This window comes from Chaetodon trifascialis, chromosome 13 (assembly GCF_039877785.1).
Source record: "Chaetodon trifascialis isolate fChaTrf1 chromosome 13, fChaTrf1.hap1, whole genome shotgun sequence".
Lineage (NCBI taxonomy): Eukaryota > Metazoa > Chordata > Actinopteri > Chaetodontiformes > Chaetodontidae > Chaetodon > Chaetodon trifascialis.
Window position 1 is genome coordinate 8,160,781 of NC_092068.1, and position 23,252 is coordinate 8,184,032.

General features: G+C 44.4%; 1 protein-coding gene across 4 annotated transcripts in view; it reads right to left on the reverse strand.

Moving 5' to 3' along the window:
* Positions 1-1,515: 1,515 nt before the first annotated feature.
* Positions 1,516-23,252, reverse strand: part of LOC139341718 (sorbin and SH3 domain-containing protein 1) — a 40,780-nt gene continuing 19,043 nt past the window's right edge. Inside the window, exons 14-28 of one of the 4 annotated variants that reach the window (XM_070978362.1) lie at positions 21,876-21,959; positions 17,627-17,676; positions 15,494-15,672; positions 12,138-13,604; positions 10,854-10,918; positions 10,512-10,682; positions 9,808-9,854; positions 9,179-9,293; positions 8,859-8,984; positions 8,519-8,713; positions 7,755-8,276; positions 6,986-7,081; positions 5,914-6,101; positions 5,680-5,786; positions 1,516-5,361 (exon numbers count right to left, since the gene is read on the reverse strand). In XM_070978362.1, the coding sequence (XP_070834463.1) occupies positions 5,294-5,361; positions 5,680-5,786; positions 5,914-6,101; positions 6,986-7,081; positions 7,755-8,276; positions 8,519-8,713; positions 8,859-8,984; positions 9,179-9,293; positions 9,808-9,854; positions 10,512-10,682; positions 10,854-10,918; positions 12,138-13,604; positions 15,494-15,672; positions 17,627-17,676; positions 21,876-21,959 (3,480 nt within the window). In that variant the 3' untranslated portion in view covers positions 1,516-5,293. The remainder of the gene's footprint in view (positions 5,362-5,679; positions 5,787-5,913; positions 6,102-6,985; positions 7,082-7,754; positions 8,277-8,518; positions 8,714-8,858; positions 8,985-9,178; positions 9,294-9,807; positions 9,855-10,511; positions 10,683-10,853; positions 10,919-12,137; positions 13,605-15,493; positions 15,673-17,626; positions 17,677-21,875; positions 21,960-23,252) is intronic. The other 3 variants (XM_070978365.1, XM_070978363.1, XM_070978364.1) reach the window with 3 other exon arrangements.

Sequence of the window (23,252 nt, forward strand, 5' to 3'; positions counted from 1 at the left end):
TTACATTAGTTGCACTGGGTGGCAGTTCTCACAATACATCAAAACCTAGGCACTGTGTGTGTGTTTGTTTGTTTTGCTTTTATTTATTTATTTATTTATTTATTTATTTATTTATTTATTTATTTATTTATTTATTTTTACTGTGCTGCTGCTGTAACTATATAGGCCTTCAAGTGCACCAAATGTGTTTCCATCCACAGGGCCACATACAGTATGAAGATAGTGCCACAAAAATCCACTGTTTACTCCTGTTTGATTAGCACTTGCCAAAAATCACAGTGACCACTTAAATCAATACATTAGAGCCACATTTTAAAGGTTAATGTCCTCAGTGGAAGTGAATGGACTCAGAGATGAGATTGTTGGGTTTGAGCTGTATGTTGTCCTGATTCTGAAAATAGTAAGGACACCTGTGCGTTATTGCTCCATGTATACCCAGAGCAACACAACAGCTCACCTAACCTGTTAATCAACAGGTATGAACACTGTTTTGAAATTGTGTGTTTGGCATCACCTGTGAGTTTAGAGTTGATTCTGACTTATTTTAAACCTGACTGACACAATCAAGCCTCACAAAGATGATTTCAATTGGATTATAGCAGAAAAACATCTAAATATTTTTACATGAGATATAATAATTAAATGATAGCTCTTGAATGCACCTTAAAGACTTTTAACAGATGGCCTCTGATGGCCAATTCAAGTTCATTCTTCGCCTCCACGAAAATCCTTTGAAAGCAGAGCAGAGTGATCCCTCTCGTGTCTTGCGCTCCTCTCAGATGAGCTCCAGTGTTTGTTTTATGGATGTCGGCCTGCCGGTGCGTCACCGTGTTACATGCAAGCTTACCATTTATGGTAGAGCTAAATCCCAGGATGTGGAATGTGCCGCTCCCAAAACTTGAATTCCTGTCCGAGGATCTCTGCTGAAAGTGAAGAGAAAAAAAGCTAGAGTGGGCTGGCTGAATGAAACACGTCCTTTCTTGTGGGATTTGCATGCATCCTTAACTGGCCTTCAGCCATGCCAGTGAAGTCTTAGAGACTGCTTGCTTTTGAGTGAAGTCCTTACAAAGCAGGTCATATGAAGTGAGAAGTGCATCTGCTTCTCATTGTTCAGGCTGTAAAAACACATCTGTCAGCATCAGCTCTCTAATGGGATTTTAACCACAGTGATACTTTAAGGGCCTCACACCGCAGCCAAAATAAGTGTACCATTATGATTTCAGTAACCTCACTAACATTACAAAAATGACACACTAACATAGATTACCGGCCTTAACAATAGATAACAATAGGCAGTTCACCACCCCAGACAGCTTCAGCTTAGGCTCATGTATTTGCATCTGCTCAGCCACAGAGTACGTGCCTTTAAAAACCACCACGTGAACTCACTCATAACCCTTCATACTGCTGCACCGCAGTCACTAACACACCAAATGATCTTAGCTGTTATAGAAATTCACAGCTCTTAGCTCTTGTTCAAACCCTTGCCAGAAATTAAAACACACAACACACCAAGTGGTTTAAATGGTTTATTAAATATTGCATAATACCGAAGTCACAGCAGTGTATAGTATCTTTATTTTAATATTGTCAATGTAACAGCACTGCAAATTGAAGCAAACAAACCAAACCTGTTGCAGGTTGTGCGTCTCATCAAACTAGTCCATTTGTATGATTATTAATCATTAAGTTAAAGCACTGTGTCACACTTTTAGGTACTTGCACAGTAACGGACAAGTTCTTAGTAAATGTTCTCCCATCACAGAGACTAGGACTAATGGGAAAACCATGGTTACATTAAATATGTCATGGATACATTTCAGTGATACTCCAAAAAAACAAAAACAAAAACAAAAAAAACACATTAAATGAAAATGAGGCACGGTTTTGCATCTAACATAAGGCATTATGATCCTCACAAATGGCAGCGTCATGTTCATTTGCGTCAAACTTCCTGTGCTCAGTAACGCTCCACACTGTGCTTTGCCGAAAACCCTTCAGGTCAATAAACCACTGCAAGCGTCTGAGAGCTCAATGTGACGCTCCCGCCGCTCGCAGTCTATTTTTTATTTTACATATTTACAATCCTTCTTGTGCCATGTTGCTCGACAGTCTGCGCGTTCATTCAAGATGAACATTCAGACTTTTTTTTACATATTATGTGTGCATTGGCCACACTCACATATTCATACATTCATACATCCTGTGATGTTTTATAGAGCACAATATCAAACAACAATCTAAAGCCAGTTGTGTTATGACTAGATGAGCCGTTGTTTATTAGTCAAAGTCTGTCATTTAGTGTATCTGACATGGATTGAACCTATGTCCTTTAGTTCTCTCAGGGGGAAAAAAAAAGCCCACAGGTCAACAGACTCCCGACCAATCAGCACATTCATGTGGAGCTGGAGTTACACAGGAACAAAAATGTTTAGCCAGCAGTGGAGGGAAAAACATGCTTCTGTGGTGTGACAAAATACCTGAATATTATATCAGTGCTATACAGGCCAACCCATAATGCGGCATATTATATTGAGAAAACATTCCCTTGCTGATGTTGGCAACATTATCAGAGGTGATCTGCACAGGATTTTGTCTCAATAGCAAACATCAGAGAGGATGAAACACTGATTGCTACTGAGTCTTCTTCTATAAATGCACTTCATCAGTTATTAAACTTCATATATTGCTGATGTGCGAGCCACATGCAGCTTCAAACCATGTTCAAAACAGGTCAACGTTCATCATCACTGCACAACAGCTAACACATTCAGACGCAAAAAGCAAAGATACAGTAAACATACACTTTCAGATCTAGTGAGAATTAGTGTTTTCTCTCTCACTTCTGATTTTTGTAGGCGATCATAAAGAGTTGTAGTAAAAGGCAGGCCCACTGATAGTCTGGCACCAGCTGATTAGAAATGTGTGGACTGGGAAAAGGATCTGACTTCAGCTACTTGGAGCATCAGCGAGCTCGCTACGTCAGTCCTCCGGGTATATAAACTAAACTGACTTACAAATCTTCAGCATTTGCCCCACAAACTGCATCCATCTGCTAGCCAGAGCAGGCCAAAACAAGCTCTGAGTACTATCTGAAAGTACTATTTGACAGCTCTGCTGAGGGTTGATGAGCACAGTGCAGCGGTTGATGACAAGGCGGAATATGATGAAAACACAAGCAAAGAAAAACAATAGCTATCAGCTTTCAATCTGCTCGTGCGGAGGATCTATTCAGACGCGTGGCGTCTGTTACAGGATCTGATGGTGCTCGAGGTGTGGGAGCTCTGTACTCGCAGGAAGACGGCTCTGATGCTTTGATAGCAGGATTCAAAGGATTCATCCTCCATCAGGGAGCTATTGAAGCTTAAAGGGAAGACTGTTAACCCTGTCACCACCACTGCTGATCTCTTTAAACTAAAGGTGGCAAATAAAGCGATAGTGTTTCATGCTCCAATTTGATTGCTCTCTTATTGATTTAATAGTGCATGCTGTGCTAATGCTGACCTTATTTAAATCTCTCCACAGACTGTTACCCAAGTTGTACTCATAACATATGAAAATATGTAGCCATATTTGGAAGGCCTTTTAAAGTTTTCTGTACACATTTACATGGCTAAAACATACAATCTTGTCAGTAAGGGCATGGTTAAAATCTCAATATGCTCTTAAAATGATTATTTTCCAAGACACCTTGTTGGTTTTGCTCAACACATTAAATAGCTTTTTGTGGCATCACTGATTAATATACTATTATCTTGTTAGGCGGGATGTCCCTAAAGGTCCAAACAGGAAGTTAAGTGCTATCACGTCTGTCTTGTGGTTGTCCTGGAGCCAGGTGTCTACCACCAGCTACCTTACAGGCATCCGCTGTCAGGAAACACACCCTTACTTTTGCAACCCAGATTCCAACAAAGGTGGGACGCTGCGATAAACATAAAGAAAGCAGACTGTGATCGTTTGATAATCGTCCGATTTACACTCAATTAAAAAGAGTACAAAGACGATATATTTAATGATTTACCTCATTGACTCATGATTGGGTATGAAAGGCTCAGTCGCTCACATTGAGGATGGGGCGAGGTTCACCACATTGTGAACACATGATTGTATAAAGGATATATTACTACATGGGCTCAAGAACACTTCAGAAAACTGCTGTTAAACACAGTTTGTTTGGAAATGACTGCATTCTGTTTTTATTTACGTTTTACTCAGCGTCCCAGCTTCTTTGGACTTGGGTTTGTATTTTCACAGAGGAGGAATAAAAGGACAAATAAATCGTTTCTGACAATACAGGACGTGCATATGCACAGTTTCTCTTCAATTTTATCAGACATGCAACACAGTCCATGTGTCCTGTATTTGTGTTTGCTCAGTAACTGAGAAAAAGAGTAGCTTACAGCACACTTGCATGCACATGACTTGTGTAATAACTGCTCTGTAACAACCTTTGGATAAAAACTGAAGGCAATACTGAAACGGTATCTAAAGCCTTTGGGTTACACTGAGTTGTGAACGCTGTGATATTCTTCAAAAGTAGCCAATACGGACTAAAACAGGTATGTTAGACCAGTTTCTAAAGGGGCTTCATACATAAGGCTTTAAGTATTTCAACTCCAGAGGTCATTTTCTCAAATCTACACTAAGGAAAATTATCCACCATGTTAAATTTCATACACGTATGCTGTGTTCATCCAAACACTGGTTGGAGGCAACGTCTAAAAGACTGATAATGTCTTTGAATCATGAGATGCATGGTTCGCATCATACTTAGCTAATCGTGATAAACACCCCTGGTCCTGAAAGGTAGCTCGAGACAAACAGCTCCAACCCCACATCACATAAAAATACATTCTGAATCCTCCAAAGTCCAGTTCAGGTAATGAGATCCACTCTTTGATCCACACACTGCTCTGCTGCCGGCCTCCAGACTGAGGTGTCACGTAAACACGTGTCTACTGTAGATTACATGGACAAAATGGAAGCTATTATCTGTACAATAAAAACTACTGTGTGGTAGGTTTTCACAGAGAAATTCCACATGTGGATATGGACGAATTCTATCAGTAAGTGTGTAAAATGTGGTCAAGGTGAACACCATACTGAGGTTTGGGCAGTGAGCTGTCTCTCTCTCCGCCTCGTGCAGTTTGACATACCTCAGGCCGACCGATCACTTTCCCAGACAAAATGGATTTGCCTGGCTAAATGACTACGCTAACCAACAGCCATGCGTGATAGTAATGACTTCCCAAGCTTGACAGGCAACCATGTGTTACAGCCAGATTAGACATCTTTACAGCTTCATCTCCTTCACGTAATTCCCAGGGAAAGTCCCAAACTGTTTTGTCCTCTTTGAGGTACCTGTAGAAAAAAGAAAGACATCTCAGCTACGAGGATAAAATGACCACGACGTTAGCGCAAGAATGACTGATTTTAGCTATATTTAAAATCAAGGCCTGTGCATGTACATACACTGCACTCAATCATCTGATGTCATTCTTTCAAAACCCTATATGGAAGGTTGTGACACAGTGAAAATGACTCTAGCAGCCCTGAGTATGCACATTGCACGCGTGCAGTCCTTTGCTGTCATTCTGCAGAAACTCTATATGGATTAATGCGACACAGCGAGCGTGACAGCACCCCTGAGGAATCTATCCCGAGGCCTGCGACACATACCGACAAACCAGCCGTCATCGCACTTCTCCATGACGCTGACGAGATCTCCCTCCTTCAGCTCCAGCTCGTCCTCGTTCTGCGGCACATAACTGTACAGAGCCTGGAAACTAGAGCAGGACGCAAGGAGTAATTGGTCAACTTGCAAAGCTGTGAAATCAGTACAAATGAAAGGGCGGGTCACCAAAGTTAGAAGAAAAATATGGTATCTGGAACTGAAACACAGATCTTACTCACATTCCACAGTTGAGACGGCTCGGCTCCGGGCTGTTGCTGTGGGACTGGGGTTGCTGGGAAATGATGAGAGATTGTTTACTGGGGTGGGGGTGCAGTCTATGGACAGAGTCATGAGGGTGGTGGGACAGGGTGCTGCAGTACCTCACCGAGGTCTCAGCTATATTCAAGATCTCATTACACACTGCCTCCTAGTAGTAGTAGTAGGTGAAGTCGTCAGAGAAAGACAGACAGCGGCCCGACCGAGAGTCCCGGAAGAGGCCGAGGTGAAGTTGAGGGGGAGGTGAGAAGTTAGAGAGGGAGGGGGGCGAACGGCGAAGGGCGAGACAGGAAGGTAGGTCCAGTAAGTAGCAAGGCAGAAAAGGAAGTGATCCGTTAAAAGCCAGGAGAAAAAGCAGAGGAGACGTTGGTGGAACCCAGGAGGAAAGGCATGAAAAGGCAAGACACCAGAGTGAGAGAATGAAGGCAGGAAACATGAAATATTAGTTCACTGTTTGACAGGATACTGTACAGAATGAACATGCAGCATTAAAGGAAAGTTGACAAAAACAACTTAAAGGAATAGTTTGACATTTTGGATAAATGTACTCTTGGGTACTCTCATATCTGTCCATTCAATAAGAAGTTAGCTTAGCATAGCATAATGACTGAAAACAGGGCAAAATGTGAGCAGTTGGGAATAGTTATTGTTGGGCTTTAGAGGTGGTGGTAGGTGGATTTTATTAGCCCAGGATGAAGCTGAGCTAGCTGCTTTCAGTCTTCGTGCTATGCTAAGCTAACTGGCGCCACCTCTAGCTTCACAATGAATGGAAAAACATGAGCGAGATACTGATCTTCTCGTTTAACTTTAGCAAATACATTTTTTTTACCAAAAATATGTAACTACTCCTTTAATAGTAGTCCTTAATATCTGACATATTTAAAATGCAGTACAGAGTAGGAATTAAAGATGGTGTGAGGGAAATGGATTTTTGAGGGTGATGTGTTAAAAAGTTAAACAGATGATGAAGTCACTGAACGAACTACACATTTCAAATCTTCAGTATAGCTCCAACAGAACTCTGCACCAGCTTACCGCAAACGAGTTCACGTTGTTGTTATCTTGGATGTCAAACAGCATCACAGGGCTCCTGGAGCTCCGTCCATGATGGTCTGCTTCATTCCTCACAAACTGCAACACAGAAAGGTCAAATCAGCAAGGACATTTCAAAATAAGAGCTTTTCTCTCGCACCGTGTATCCACCTGCTGTAAATATTCCTTCCTTGTAGGTGGAAATTTCAACCTCGCAGCAGCTTTTGAAATGGAAGCCAACATGTAAAACCTATATATACTCACTAATAAATATGTCAGTGTCCTAAATAAACTTCCAAGCTCCAATGGCATCCCAGTTATCACACCTCTGCATGGAACAACAACATGCAACCAAACGCTGAATTTTATGAAGAGGAAGAAACTGGAGCTCTCAAATGAATTCTGGAAATGCAAGCAAAATAGCTCCTCTTAAAGTCCTTTACAGCTCTGAAATCGGAAACTCACCGTATACATAAACAATGAAAGACACTGTAAAACGTCTGCATGTTAGTAGCACACACACAACAACATGCAGACTTGCAGCCCTGAGCAGTATGACTGGTTTTAACGTATTCTGCCTCATGGAGGGTTCATCCCTCCATGGGGCTAAAACCAACTCCAGGTCAAATCAACGAGTTAGTCATGTCTTCCACACATCAATGTCAGCTCCAGTACTTCATTGAACTTCTATTTTAAGAAATCAAACTGTGGCCAAAAGCCTTCATTTCAGAGTGAGCCTGAGATGCAGCACTGCACACCATGCAGAAGATACCTCTGCAGGGCTATTTCGCCTGCTACCCGGGGCTGCGGGGGCCCTGTCCCCCTCTGCGCCTTCCCCCTCTGTCAACTCCTTCTCCCCCCTCAGCCAGCCCTCCAGCACTGGCCCACCACAGGGGCTCGCGCTGCGTGACAGACGTGGGGAGGGAGGGGAGAGCAGGAAGTCCTCCCCCTGAGGTGGGGTGAAGGTGAGGAAGGGAGTGGTTGAGTTTGGCCTGGGCGGGTAAGGCGGGGGAAGAGGGGAGGCAGCTGGGGAAGCCATGGGGGAGACGCAGTATGGGCTGCCGGTGATGGGAGGCACAGGGCTGGCAGAGAAGGGCGGGGGCAGGTACTCGCCGCAGCGATAGGACACTGTGGGCAGAGGTGGCAGGGGAGGGGTAGGGGCGGCAGGAGGGCTCCCGCCTCCCACGGTCAGGGAGATCCACTCAGAGGAGACAGCGTGGACCTCGGGGGACACGGAGCGGCGGGGAGAGCGAGGGAGGGGTAAGGGGGAGGTTGTCAGGCGATTACGATACAGCTTTGAAGAGCAACGTGGGAGGAGGAAGATGGAAGCAAAGAGAAGAAGAGGGGGTGAGAGAAAGAAAAGGAAACGAAATATGAGACAAATTCACTTGACCAAAAAATTAAATAAAAGGTGGGTGTCAAGGTGAACATAGAAGAGAATTTCTGGACTCAAGAGATGTCATAGTAATAAAAAATGTAGGTCAACTCCTCGTCGCTTCATCCATAAATGTCTCTGCTGACTCTGTGATTCTTTACCTGAGGGGAAGCGTTGGTGCTGCGCTGTGGAGACTGGCTGACAGGAGGGTCGGGATACTCCACCCCGTTCTTGATGCGGGGTCGTCTGTGCACTTCTACGTAGGTGACGGGGAAGATGCCTTGGCGGTTGGTGCCTGAGATTTTGCCTTCATACCAGTTTTCATCGACTCTTCGAATCAGCGTGATCCTCTCTCCCTGGTGAGACATATTTTACAGGTTCAGAACATTGTTCATAAATGTTGTGGGGGATGAAAGCTTCTCTTTGAATATGAAAACCAAAGTTCCTTTAAAGTGCGACTAAATGCTCTTCAGTCTGCAATGACTAATTCCCACTCCACACCTTTCTGAAGGACATTTCCACCACTGTGTCGCCGGTGAAGTTGAAGCGGGCGACAGCTTCTCCATACTCCAGTACCTGCACAGGGACACTCTTCTTTGGCTGGGCTTTCTCTGTGGGGGGAAGGAGCTGAAGAAGGCAACGAATAACATGTAAATACACACAGTGCAGAATGCAGAACATCTCTCAGACTGCAACTGAGAAATACACAAAACCACTTTTAAAAATGTAAATGACAAACTAAAGAAAAACATGATTTCAATGACTTGTCACAGTGGCTTTTCACTGAAGAGTAATCAGTGTGAGTGAAGGAAGACACACACCTCAACGTAACTTTGAGGGAAAATGCCAACTCTTCCATGATGTTCCCCCTCATACCAGTTTTGATCCACCTGTCGAATGATGTAGACAATGTCTCCCTTCTGAAACGGCAATTCCCTACAAAAGGGTCCAAAAGAGACGAGTTAATCACCTGAGATGAAAGCAACAATTGCACAGCATGAAGATGAAGCAAGCGTGTTCTCATGCAGAACTGTGACCAGAATAGCACTGTATGTATAGTCTGCTTAGAGCCCCTGATGGGTGTGACTGATTCACATTTAAGTACAAGTTAAGTTCTGTTCGCATTATTCTACTATTCTAAACAGTCATTTCCTGTGATTGTATGACTTTTTTGGCATCGAGATGTTAACCCCCCCTATGAGCTAGAAGTTAAAACACATGCCAATCGTCATTTCAGCGAGGTCTGCTTATGTGTAAATATATACAAGGGGGACACAATACAACAGAATCATTAATGCCTCTAGAATCTAATGCAATCTATCCCAACCTGACAGACAGACAGACAGACAGACAGACAGACAGACAGACAGACAGACAGACAGACAGACAGACAGACAGACAGCATTTTTCCACCCCCACACACATATAAATCCTGACCATTTCCACTCACTTTAGAGTTTCTGCTCTGAAGTCGAAGCGAGCCATGGCTGGAGTTCTCTGTGTAGATATAAAAAAGAAACTTGTCTCAGGTGAATTATTTTATGGCTACAGCTCCATAAATATTATTCTACTGAGTCAGTGAAAGTTATGCAGCAGACTAAATACTCTTATGTTTATATCAGTTTTGGTTACTATCCTCGTTGGGCTTTGTCAATCATGTGTGAAGAGAAGATTCTTCTGGTGTAAATCTGCCTGAGGTGTCCTTTCAGGGTCCCCGTCGGAACATAAATATTGTAGCAATGACTGGAATGAGGCTCTTGTGACTGACTGGGTTACTTGTCTTCTGGAACATTCCCAGTAAGAAACTACTGTGGGCTGTTTACTGTGAGACTGGTGTGCTCAGGGAGCAGGCACACCTTGATAAACACAACACACCAGTGACATTACATCTAGATATAGCTGGTAATCAGCGTGCGGGGGTCCGGGGGGGTCTACAGGAAATATTTAACGACAACCTCAACAAGTCATATTTTGCCTCCTCTCGCAGCTCTCACCCTCTGAATGTTTGACCCAGAGGAGAAAGCCATCTGTGTCTGCAGAAATCCTGCTGACAGCTCATCGCTGCCTCACAGCCTGACCCACACGCAAACTGACAAAGCATCTGCTGTCTTTTTTCCTGCTTACAGAAGGATAAGACACGGGCCTGTATTGTACCTCTACGCCCGATTTCCTCTTCTCTGTGTTATCTGTGATGTTGAGCAGGTCTCCGAAGCGCTCATTGGTGATGAACTGGTGGTGCGTCGGCACAATGCCCGTGTGTCGCCTCGACGCTGTGTCAGCCTCTTCCTGTTCCCGCTTCAGCCGCCGCTGCTCCTCCAAGATTTTCTGTCAGGAAACCAGACTGAACTGTTTGTCCCCTGCAGATATGGGTCTCCTCTACTCTTTTATTCATGTGGCACATGCTTTGTTATGTACAATACATGATCTCCCCATTCATTGCACAGCTCTCTTTACTAAAGCACTGCCAGTGTAATTTCATGAAAGTTTGTAATTCACCTCTTTGTCCCCATGACGCCTCCGCAACACTTCATCCTGGCTCTCCCCATGAGCTGGGGATGAGTCTGAAACAGAAACAGAAAGGGGATAACGCTGTGAAGCATTTTCACTGTCACATCCAATTCAAGAACAAAACTCTTCAAATATAAGATGATGACATTGTAGTCAACTCCTCAATTCCAATGAACAGAATCATAAAAATATACAAGAAATACAACCAGGCATGCTTTAAATGAACACCATAATCTCTGCAACAGTGAAACAAAAAGCACGCACACACCCAAAAAGCCAAATGTATTCCTGCATGCACAGAGGAATGAACACAGAATGATCCAATGTGTGTTCATGACAAAACAAATGCAGGAAAGAAAATATGGATCCTACTGTATCTTGGCCAAAGAAAAAAACATGACATCATGGTGTTACTGATTGACCAACCAGCATCCATTTGTCTACTGAAGTTTCACCTTGATTATATTAGCTAAGCCAGGTATCTCCATCACTTAAGGTGTGCCCTACACCACCATAGATGTTTCATTCTGTGTCCCAGCAAGGGCCACAAGAAACAACTATATTTCAGGTTTGTGTTTGATGCCCAAGGTACCGGCTGTTGTGTAAGAGAAATCAAAGCAGGGGAAATCCTGTCTAGCTAAAACAAACCTTTCACAGTGAAATAATGAAAGATGGAAGATGTAAATTGTTCCCGAAACAAAAAAAAGAAAAAACAGATACAGACATGGTGAGACATCAATTTGAGAAAGCGTATGCAATGCTATATTGAATTATCCTGCTTAAACATTACAAAGGAATGCTGGGATTGTAGTTTAGGTAAGGCTTTCATAGTCATTGCCTGTGTATCGACAAGATTTGACATCCCACTGTGGAACAGAAAAATCTTATCTTACACTGTGTGATTTGGTCTGTATGGATGTAATGCTTATGCAGCCTCTAGCACTCTTGCATACAACTCAAATCTGATGTCACCAGGAGAAATATACATTACCAAAAGCTGCCTGAACCTCCTACAGTCACTGAAGTGTTTTGATGCGTTTGTGGGACCACACTCATTCACAGTGAAATGGAAGAGCACCAATCAGCACACTCAGAATGAGATGGAGGCTTCCCTGTTACTTTGTAAACACACCACACAGACTAAAGATGGAGGGTGGCGGCGTCGCTTTGTGGAGAAAAGGGACACAAAGTGAAGAGAGAGGCGAGAAAAATGAGTGACCACAGAGGGAGGAGAGAGGAGGGTGACAGTGGTGAAGAGATGGAGATAGCCACCTCTGCGGTGAGCTGCCAGCGGCTGCAGTAGGTTCCCGTTGGCGTCCAAGCCCTGCCCGTTACTCAGGTGGTCAGTGTTGCTCCCCTCTCCGTTACTCAGCCTCTCCAGGACCTCCAGGGAGGACAGACGCTCAGGGATCAGAGGTCTGAGCTCAGGAGACAGAGTGCAGGGCCTCTGGGTGCCTGTTGTCACCTTGGTGGCCAACTGGGTTCTTCGAGTTTGGTGGGACTGCAGGTTCTTGCGTAACCTGAAGGGAGCAGGGCCCATGAGGAAGAGGTTCCCTGGCAGCGTGGTCTTCTTCTCCTGATGTGGCGGCCTCTCTTGTTGGGACGTGGCCTGCTGCCTCTCATGCCTGAGGATGGTGGTGAAGCGGGTGTAGGAGGCTGGGCAGGAGCCTTTGCATTTGCTGGGTTTGAGGAGGAGTTGATGGTTCAGGTGGTGCAGGAGGTGGTGGTGGTGGTGGTACATATGGTTGTGTTGTGGAGCGGACGCTGTAAGCAGTGTGGAGGGACTCTTTGGTCCACTGACATTTTGGTGGATGAGTTCTGGGGAACGTCTACTGAAGATCTGCTCAATCTCTGCCTCAATATTAGAGGGGGACTCAGTCCTGTCGTTGTGTCCGTCCTCTGAGGAGGAAGCAGTCTCCTCCACAGTCACACTGCCTGGTGACAAGGCCTCCTCCCCACAGCTCCTGCCCTCTGCCTCCACTGGGGAGCAGGCGTCCGTCTGGGTGGTGTCGGCTACCAACAGGGACTCCGCTGACACTGCAGACGCCATGTAGAGGTGGGCGGGGCTGTGGTTGGGGCTGTGGCTGTGGCTGGAGTGCAGGGTGGGCAGGGAGGAGGAGCGACTGGGCGCCGAGCTGGACCGCTGGATGATCACTTCAAACTCGCTGACCCGTGACGACACTGCATCCCGCGGAATGTTACCCCCGTCCTCTGCCTCTGACCTTTCAACCCCGTTGGCCTTTGCCTTCTCAAAAAGAGAAGCCAGGCTGCGGACGCTGCCGTGGGGGCTGCAGCCGGCTGAGCTGGGCCGCTGGATGTGATGCATGGTCCTGTACAGGCTGGAAAACTCAGATGCGCTCCTCCTAATTGCAGGGGAAACATTCCTGAGGCCGTCCGTGCAATCAGCGCCACAGCTGGACTTGGAGTCCAAATGTTGCCCACCCTCTCTTTCCTCTGCTCCAGCAAAGTTAGTGTCACATGGCCCCGTGTACAGATCCTCACAGCTGTGGGCCTTTGGGTGCCTGACAGCTTTAGTCCTGCTTTCCTGACTGTCACCACTGGGCGGCAGCAGCTTGGGCTTGAATTTAGAGGGCAGGATTTGGGGTATGCAGGCTTTGGCAGCAGAAAGAGGCTTCATACTCTTACAGTGGTTACCTATTGCATTACTGGCAAGAACCGATCGACTATTTACAGAGGAGCAGGGTGAAATTATATAGCCATTCCCACCTTTATAATCCACTGGCAAGCATGCAGGACAACAGAATAAACAACATATTAGATTACAATGGTCACAGGTTCACACACACTAAAACAGAGTCAGGCACATTTTTAAAATAAAGACCAAGTTGCATCAAAAGTAGATGAGAAGAGGAAGCAGACTTGATGCATCGTGCATCAAGTAATAGATGACTGTTATAATAACAGCATGGTTGTGCAGTGAAGAATTATGCTTTGTCAGGATGGAACAAGGGGAAATTGACTGTCTAACAGAGTCCTGCATTATCAGTATCACTGTAAACAGCAACATAACAAGTGAAACATAAAGTATTAAAACAGCAATGTGCCATGAAATGTTATGTGATGTTCGAAGTCATACAGGGATTCTTAACACTGACTGTGGTATCAGTACAGTTTAAAAACTGAAATAAAAATAAAACTGCTGCCTGTCCAACTTTAACCTCCTACACAGATTCTTCTCTACTTTTAGCAATTAGACAGACGGCTGCAGTGATAAATGGCCTGTGGCACCGCTGTTAATGCACTGCTCCCCCACACAGTTGTAAATAAAAAATATAGCCTGAGCCAACCAGCCCAGTAAAATATAATGTCAAAAACCTTAGCGAAATACTCGTGTCAGTTTCTGGCTAAACTCAGTTCCTGGCTACAGTATGCTTGAGATAGCACTACAGATGGAACTGGGAAATGACAAAACACTTTCACATGCTGTGAGACACTTCTGTAGCACGCGTGACCCATCTGTCACGTTCGTATCGAGCAGAAACACACACTCTGAGGAAGTAAACTATATTTTATCCGAAGCATGTGGCAGCTAAAGGCTTCTGGCCACTGAAAAGCCTTCAGGCTCAGTTCTTTATAACACAAAGTTTAATACAGATACCTCTTTATTTCATGAGCACAAGACACAAACACATGATGAAGTGTTTGGTTTCTAGCACTTTCTAGCACTGCACTATTTCTTTGAGCAGGAGGCTAATAAAGGAGTGTGCTGGTCAGTTGACTGGATGCAACCATGTTGTTTCAAAACTACTAATACGAATGGTTCCTCCTCTAAAATGCTCATATTTAGTCAATGTATTACTGTGGGAAAATACCAAGCTGGAACTCTGAATGTACAGTTCCTACAGTGACATCTGTTGTGTGTTTTCCCAGATGTAATGTAATGACATGTATTGGGTCACACTGTCCCTTCCTTTCTTTTCCTTACATCTCCTCTCCCCCCCAGCGCTTCTCTCCCTGGCCATGTGCGCAGGCATTCCAGCCCTTGACCTCACACTGACAGCTGACTTCCTCATGCCTACCCACCCTCTGTGTCCCTGCTGTTTATCTCACCCCTGTCTGGCCGGGTTGTGAGGAGCAGAGCTGTGTTTATCTCCCTCGTCCCCTCCTCATCCATCCCCTCTCTGGCCCTCCGCTCCCTGGCGCTTAAACGCTCTGGAGTCTTGCCCTAAGCCTGCCTAGCGACTGGCGGCCCACAACTGGAGCAAGAGGGGGGAAAATCCCCAAGGTTAGCTTCCATCAACTTTGCAAGACAACCTCACTCCCTCCATGAGTTTTCCAAAGCAAAGGGCCAGTACATGTTTGATGAAAACATCCATGGCATCAATAATAAATCAAAAGCTGCTGGGCGAATGAATGCTGTGAGGTGATTGGCCAATGCTGTGAGGTCTGGGAGCGAAGAAAATGTGTGGATTCCAACAGAAAGGTAAACGGAAACACATGTATCCCTGTCTGACACTTTCAACGGTCCAACATCAGTGGCTGCAAGTCATTGGTTCTGTCTCAGCAGGGAAGGCCTTTAATGGCTGTACTGTCTAGCCCCCCCATCCATAAACATACACACACCTTCCACTTTACTGGCCACATATGTAAAGTGGCTGGTATCCTACCTTTAGAGGAGGAGGAGCTGCCATGGCGCTTGTTTAGGGCCCGAAGACCTTGTAAGGGTATGTCGCCTCCCTCCAGGACACTCTTGTAAACATGGCGGTCGCATTCTGGAGCCACAGGCTCACTTGTGGATGATCCACTGTCCTTCTCCACCTCGCTGTGTCCAGACTTGCTCGAGGAGCTAGACAGTGGTGAGAGGAACGCAGACAGCTAATTAAACACACAAATTCATTCAATGGGGGTTGTGTTACATGTTTTTATGATAAACAGAGGCACTCAAATTGGGTAATGAGCTGTCATATGGTTCTTATTCAGTATATCTTAAGGTAATTCCTGTCTTCACAGACTTGTGGGAGACACACTAATCAGAGACAGAAAAAGCCAAACTTGAGAAAGAAAGTGCAGAATCTGGAGGCTGATGTTAAGAGAGGGCATTGGCTACCACACATATCTTGGCATTCCAGAGGGGCCAACAGGACAGATTTCTAAAAATATTCTCTGAACATTCCCACATGGTGCATCAGCGCCTGCCATGCACCTGTACACCTCTCAGGTTTACTCTCTTTCACAGGCCGCTCATGTGCTGCTCAGGCTGCTCCTCTATTTGTACAGACAAACAGGATCGTTAAACTGACAGAGACTCCAGTGTCATCTAAATAAAAAGAAAGCTCATGCAAACACATTTCACTTCAGTTAGGAGAAAGGGGAATGTATTTTCCAAAATGTGTTTCACATTGGAAGTGTTGCCAAGTCAGACTTTTACAAGCTTGGACAAACGTATGGATACATTACTCTCATTGTTCACCACCTCAACAAGAAGCCCTTTCATTGCTGCGCACTGTGGGCTGCAGAGAGCCATTAAAATCATGTTGGTTCTAGGTTACTTACAAGAATTCCCATAAATGCCATGAAGGAAATCTGCAGCACAGGAATCATAACATTTAAGACAATCTCTTGGGAAGGTTCTGGTGAAATCAACAGTCAGTATCCTGCCTGACAGTAACTCTAATGTTGAACTATTTACCTGGAATAATGAGGAGTTAAAGCCAAATATAAGTCTGGATGAGTAGTACTGCATCACAATGACAGCTCTTAATGTGAGGCCATACAAGCAATTTCTCTGAACCTTCCACATACTTTAACATAATAATACAATATCCACGTGCTATTTTAGCTGTCTAGCATATGCCTAAGCTAATGACTACCATGCACACACAGTGAAAATGCACAAATTTTCTCAGCGGTTCATTCATTCATCTAATGGCACTGACACGTGTGGTTTTGCATTTGACAATCAAGTGATATCTTTATAAGAACGCTCTTCAAAGTGCCTCTGATTTCAAACAACTTCCTGCCTTAAACATATCTGCCTTTGAGGGAAGTCGGTTTATGACTTAAGGTTTCCTTTGAGAAGTCTGAGCCAACCTCCACGACCCCTTCATCGGGAACCTCTTTCTCTCAAAAATTAACAACAAATCAGTGGCTTAAAAAGTTGGAGCGGGAACCTCCTTTCGAACACTTGGCCACGATGACATAATGATTGTAGCAGATGGAAAGTTCTTAGCAGAAATGGAGGGAGAAGTTTATTTTCCCTGCACTGTAGCGCGAGACAGTCACCACGGCTCAGTCCTAAATTCCTTGCATTTTATTACACAAACAAAAATAGAAGATGTCAATCTCATCAGACAAAAACAAAAAAGATCAAGGGCTCGGCGGGCTTTGTTTTGACAGCTCACATCCTCTTTCATAATCCAGTTGCTGGTCATGGTTCTGTACACACACCCATTCAGAAGGAGATAACGGTTTTTAAGTTATGCAGCAGCTGGCGACTTCCCTCTATCCCAGTGACATCCAGGTTGCTGTCTTTAAATAAATCACCACATAGCAGCCATGTCTCCACATTACAACCACCAACAGACAGAGGACACGCTGTTCTGGTAGCTTTTTGCCTTATTAACAGGATCTACTCAGGAAGCAGGAGTCCCCCTGCAGTAGGCGGGTGAGCTCTACAGGGTGGAAAAATCTCTCACTGACATTTATCCCCATAACATGCTTTAAATAATCATCAACCTACAGGAAGGAGGAAGCAAGATTTAAAGCACAAGTATCTGAATAAGAAGGAGGCATGGACTTACTACTGCTGCAGGTCGGAGGCTGTTTCCAGGGGGCTGAAAGAGGGGGCACTCTGCAACAAACCAAACAAAGAAGTCATTGATAGATCCACAGGAAGGTCTCCTCCAGCTAGAACAGAGGCAGGAGCATTAGCTATGGCCAGATTCTCTCTTCTTTTCCTCTGTGTCGTTCACTCGCTGGTCTGGGTTTTTGTCTGGAGCAGCCGGGGTTCTTAGCTTCTCTGGACTGGGCTTGGCATGGAGGAGTAAGCGTGTGTTTTGGCCTGCATGCAAGTTGGAGAAAACAAGCGGCAGTGAGGAGAGTGGAGGGAGGGCAGTGGGGGGAGTGGGCGGGTGGGTGTGCATCGGTCAGGGGGCGCCCATGCGGGGAGGGGGCTGTCACAGGCTCAGCCAATGGGCTGCTGTCTCCCAGTGAAGCCGTCTCTTTTGTCTGGTATTGAGTCACTCTCATTACCACTGGACCAGACCGGGGGACAATTAACCAGCTGGTGGTGCAAGCAGGCCGAATTACACACACACACACACACACACACACACACACACACACACACACACACACACACACACACACCCTCGTCATTCTGTCTAATACACTTAAAGAGTCAAAAAGAAACAAAAATGCTTATTCACAAAGCAAAGAATAGAGTAAAACATTACAGAAACAGATAATTATAACAATGTTATAAAGACAAAGAGTAAAAATGTAAAGGCAGAGAGAAATAAACGGTGAGCACAAAATGAGTGAATCAACGTTGAAAACGCTACAAGAGTAAATGTAGTTGGTATTTAGGAGCAGATGTTATCTCCAAAACACAGGGGTGATCGCTCAGTGTGGTGGCACCCGCTCGCATTTTGGACGGTTTACAGCCAACTAATTTTAGCCCACTGTTTCTGTTGCTTTCTTCTTTTCGGACGTCACAGCAGGTAAAAATAACAGACGTGACACGGGCACTATGAATAAGAGCACAAGTGTTGTTTGCAAATACGATTGCACAATCCCCGTCCCAGCCAGCCCGGCCCTGCTGCTAATACCGCATCCACTTCCCCACGGTGTGGCCAAGCCTCAGCTTCCCACACCAATGACCAGACAAGGAGCATTCTCAACAGCTCATTTGCCACAACATGCCTTTCTACTTAGTTGCCAGGGCAGGACGATCATTAATAACCTTTCAGAATAAATGCCTATCTTTATCAGAGCAGAACATCAGGCTGGCAGGTCTATAGTCTGATCTATTTATAAAGGCAAATGTTCCATGTCGACTCGAGGAACACGCCAGTGTCATTGAATAATCTGCTGCTCCTCCGTCTTGTATCCCCCTCAAATTTGATATCAGGGACAGAGGATAGTGTCCTCTGACACCCCTGGGTAATTGGGCTTACACACACCCAGCATCAGTGGAAAGTAAACAGGAAACAAGCATGAAAGGCTTATCTGGAGTAAAGGAATGGAATCTTAATCTGGATGTTTACAAGATGCCTGATTAGTGTCACTTTTCTTCATATAAAAGGGTAAAACTGTTGAGTTTCAAACTAACCCTACACTGATACATTAACCATAATTATATGTTATATAATATATCATTATCATCATTATTATTATCACATTACTCTGAGGCAGTTTCATCATATAAAATATGGGGGGTGGGGTGGGAGATAAGCATAGCAAGAATTAAAGAAAGATGCTAAAAGTGGCTTGATTTATCAGCTAAAGACACACACAGAGGATGAAACCACTTGCTTAAAGCAGTGACAGTGTGTCATATCTGAAGCTGTATAAGGAAATGAATGAAGGTCTCGGTGAGTCAGTGGAACACCGATGACAACGTTTCTGCAGAATTTCCTGTGCATGTTTCCTAACAGGTGTCCCCCCCCAGCTACTCAGAGCCCCGGCTCCTGTGTGCCGCTTTCATATTCAAAATAGCAATCATGAGTAGGTCATGGTAACATGAATCTCATTCTTTCCAGCACCTTATTTGTGTTGATATGTACTCATGAAAACAAACAGCTCCCCCAGTGTGAAGGGCCTGTTATAGCCACATGGACCCCTCATCTCATCTCCGCTAAATGCTTAAAGGTAAAGGTTAAGTGTGTAACAGAGGTTAAATATGACAGCACAATGAGCTGGTGGGCTTATGGAGTTGCCTCCTTTAGAATATGTCAGGTGGTAGGGGGAGGCTCTGTGTAACTCAGCGCTGAGACAGTGTGGCAGCAGCCCCCTCGTCAGCATATGCTCGACAGATGGAGTCACTCTGTCGGTCGTAGGGGACCAAAATGCTCTTCCTGACCATAGCTATGTGTGGAATTCCAGCTCCAGCTAGTCATGTATATCGATGTGTTTGACGGTAACTGTCACTGGATGTGTTTTCAGACTCCTCTTTCATATAGACCTTGTAATATTAATGAAGAGGACCATGACTGTGATTATACACAGGTGTCACTCTTACTCAGCAGCTATTAGGTGATTAGAAGTGGCCACTACTGGACGAGTAACGATGATTTGACAAGACAGGATAAAGAAGAAGACAAGACAGGGCAGTCTAATGTGTCACTTACAGTAAGGCTGCTCTTTAGAGCTATTTGGTTGACATCTGGTTAACAGTGTGAAAACCACACAAGGACTGTTTTAAAGATGTGGATCAGAGGAATCAGATGAACTTTTAATACTGTCAAGAAGTCTCCTCTTATTAGAATACTACTTCATTAGTAGAAGTGGTTCTCCGCAGCACTTTCAAGATTATAAATAAGAACAAGAGCGAGCTGGACCAGAGCCATGGTGACCTAGCTCTTCATTTAACCCTTGAGCATGTTTTTAAAGACTTCCAGCCGTATCGCTCCTTTGGTAATACAGAGTGAGTACTGATACGTCAATCAAACTCCAATGAGCCAGTGTGACTGGCTGGGCCTTAAGGTCAAATACTGCACATACCAGGTGCAGCTTTAGAAGTGACTTTGACATTAAACAGGAGCCAGTCATCAAGCTGAGCTCATCTGGCAAACATCCAGGCTGCCATGAGACAGAGTCGGGCTGCCTCCAGTGCTAAACCTCCTCCGCATATACACTAACCTAGAACAGGAGACTCTGCTCCTGAGTCTGGCTGATGCTAGGATGTGACCCCATGTCGTAGTTACACCTCATATGATCCAGGGTGTGGCTCTGACAGACAGAGATCGAGGAGACCCAACATCTGTTTGCGGTGGCACGCTTGTCTGGTGCCAACTAAAGGCTCCAGGCATGGATCTGCCATGACACTGTATACTGCTTCAACATGCCTGCACCCGTTTGGATATTTTGGTAAATACACCAGATAGCAGACAGGCAGCAATTATTATTTCAAGGGCCTGGGATTATCCTGGAGCCTAATGCTTGACTGCAGCCTCTCCGAGTGAAGAGTGACTTCTGATCAATCATCCAGCCCAGGCCTCCAGCTTATGGCAGGTATTCTAATTGGCAGGGTGCACATCAAAATGAATAAAACAAAGTCTTCCTCTTGGGTGGGGGGAACAGAGGCCTTGCCACTTTTGGCAAGAGACAGCGAGGTTATCCTGTTAAGAATATATGAGGGTGATAAATTCACAACATCCCTGCGATAATTTAATTGGTCTTTAGCATGGACACCTGTGCTATCAGCGGAGTATAATAAATTCTCATCAATAATCAGCCTTATTAAATATTCATTATCCAATTTGCACAAGGTGAAAGCCACAGCTTGAGTAAGTGGTCAGACAGTTTTCTGTTGCCTGAGCGGATTGTGCTCACTCAGCCTCACAGATACATTTAAATTGCTGGGAGGCACTTTTGAAGAGGGCAAAAATAGATCTCAGTCGACTGTTTTAGACACTGTTGGGGACAAAATCCTTTTATATTGGATGAGGTGAGGATGAGGAGTGACAGCACATTTGCTGCAGACATGACTGCTGGTATATGTCCTGAAAAACAGTGAAAATTTAAAGGAAACAGAGAGATTATGAAAAAAAGGGATGCATGAAAGTTGATCAGTAGTTGGTCTCATTAAGCCACGTTGATGGGACACATGGTAGTAAATTAAGTTCAAGAGGAAACACATTTTCCTCTTACACATGCTGTCACATTACTTTTTTGTGTTTCGGTGTAATATTGCGAGTGACAGTGGGAGTAGAAACTGGAGTAGTCCTAATAGACAGACACAGTTTGTTTAGGCATTATTTAAACATGGATGTTATCACATGCAATAAAACACAATATACTGTCACTTTAAAGACAGCAACCACTTACCGCTTTGTCAAATTCCATCTCTGAAAAGAATCTATACCAAGGCTCATTCTCTAAATCTACATCTTCTGGACTTACATCCTGAGTCTAGGGGCATGGCAACAAGAAGAGGAGGAGAAAGACAAAGAGAAGACAGTTCAGACAGCACAGAATAAACAAACCAAGGTAATGAGCCTAACAGACAGCGCTGATGGAGCCGGTGTTTGTAGCCAACACCATATATTAGCTTTACTGTAGGTGTTCTCACTGAAGAAGATACCTACTGATTTCCTTTGACAAGTAAAATAAATAATAGGTTCACATTTTTTCAAAGTCTGTTTTAAAGGAAGAGTTGGATACTTTGGAAAACTGCTCATTTGTTTTCATGCAGAGAGTAAGATGAGAAGAATGGTGCTGCTGTCCTGTCCCTATGATAAATATGACGGTACAGCCAGCAGCCACTTAAAGACTGGAAACAGGGGGAAACAGCTAGCCTGGCTTTGTTCAACAGAAAGAAAATCTGCCTACCAGCACCTTTTTCAATGAATGCATCATATCACATTGGTTTAATCTGTACTAGTCTTGTTATTTTGCTCATTTTTAACAACTCACTGGTCTCTGGTTCTTTTCCAGACAGCTTAAAGCATGCCAATGTTCACCCACTCCTAAAAAAAAGTTAATTTGGACCCCCTGATATTCGGTATCGCCAGACCAATCTCAAAACTATTATTTTATCTAAGGTTCAGGAGAATGTAATTTCATCTTAAACGATATCTTTTCTGAATAATAACAGTATTTCAGAGCACTTCATAGCACAGGGAGCACTTGTTAGGATTACTAATGACCTTCTCCCTGATTTTAGTTAGATTAGATTCAAGTGCAGCCTTTGACACAGTCACAGTTACAGCATCCTCGTACGTCATTTGGAGATTTGTTTAGGCATCAAGGGCTCGGCTCTTAGCGTATTACACACATACCTCTAGAAATAGAACTTTTTCTGTCACTGTGGGCAACTCTAGTTCCTTGACAGCTAAGTTGAATTGTGGCGTCCCTCAAGACTCAGTTCTTGGCCTCCTTCTGTTTTCTATATACATGCTGCCTCTTAGAGAGGTTGTTCAAAATCATGATGTGCTTTATCAATTCTATGCCGACGACACTCAGTTTTACATGCCTTTAAAACCCATAGATCATAGCAGCCTAGCTAATCTCGTAACCTGCCTCTTTCAGATCAAACCTCTGATGTCCCACAATGTCCTTAAATTTAATGATGATAAGTCTGAGGTCATCCTGTTATGTCCCTCAAAATCCTTCAGCTATTTTGGTGTTAATCTTGGTGACCTCTCAAATAACGTAAGGCAGGCTGTTAGGAGTCTATGGGTAATATTTGATGCTAGCCTCTGT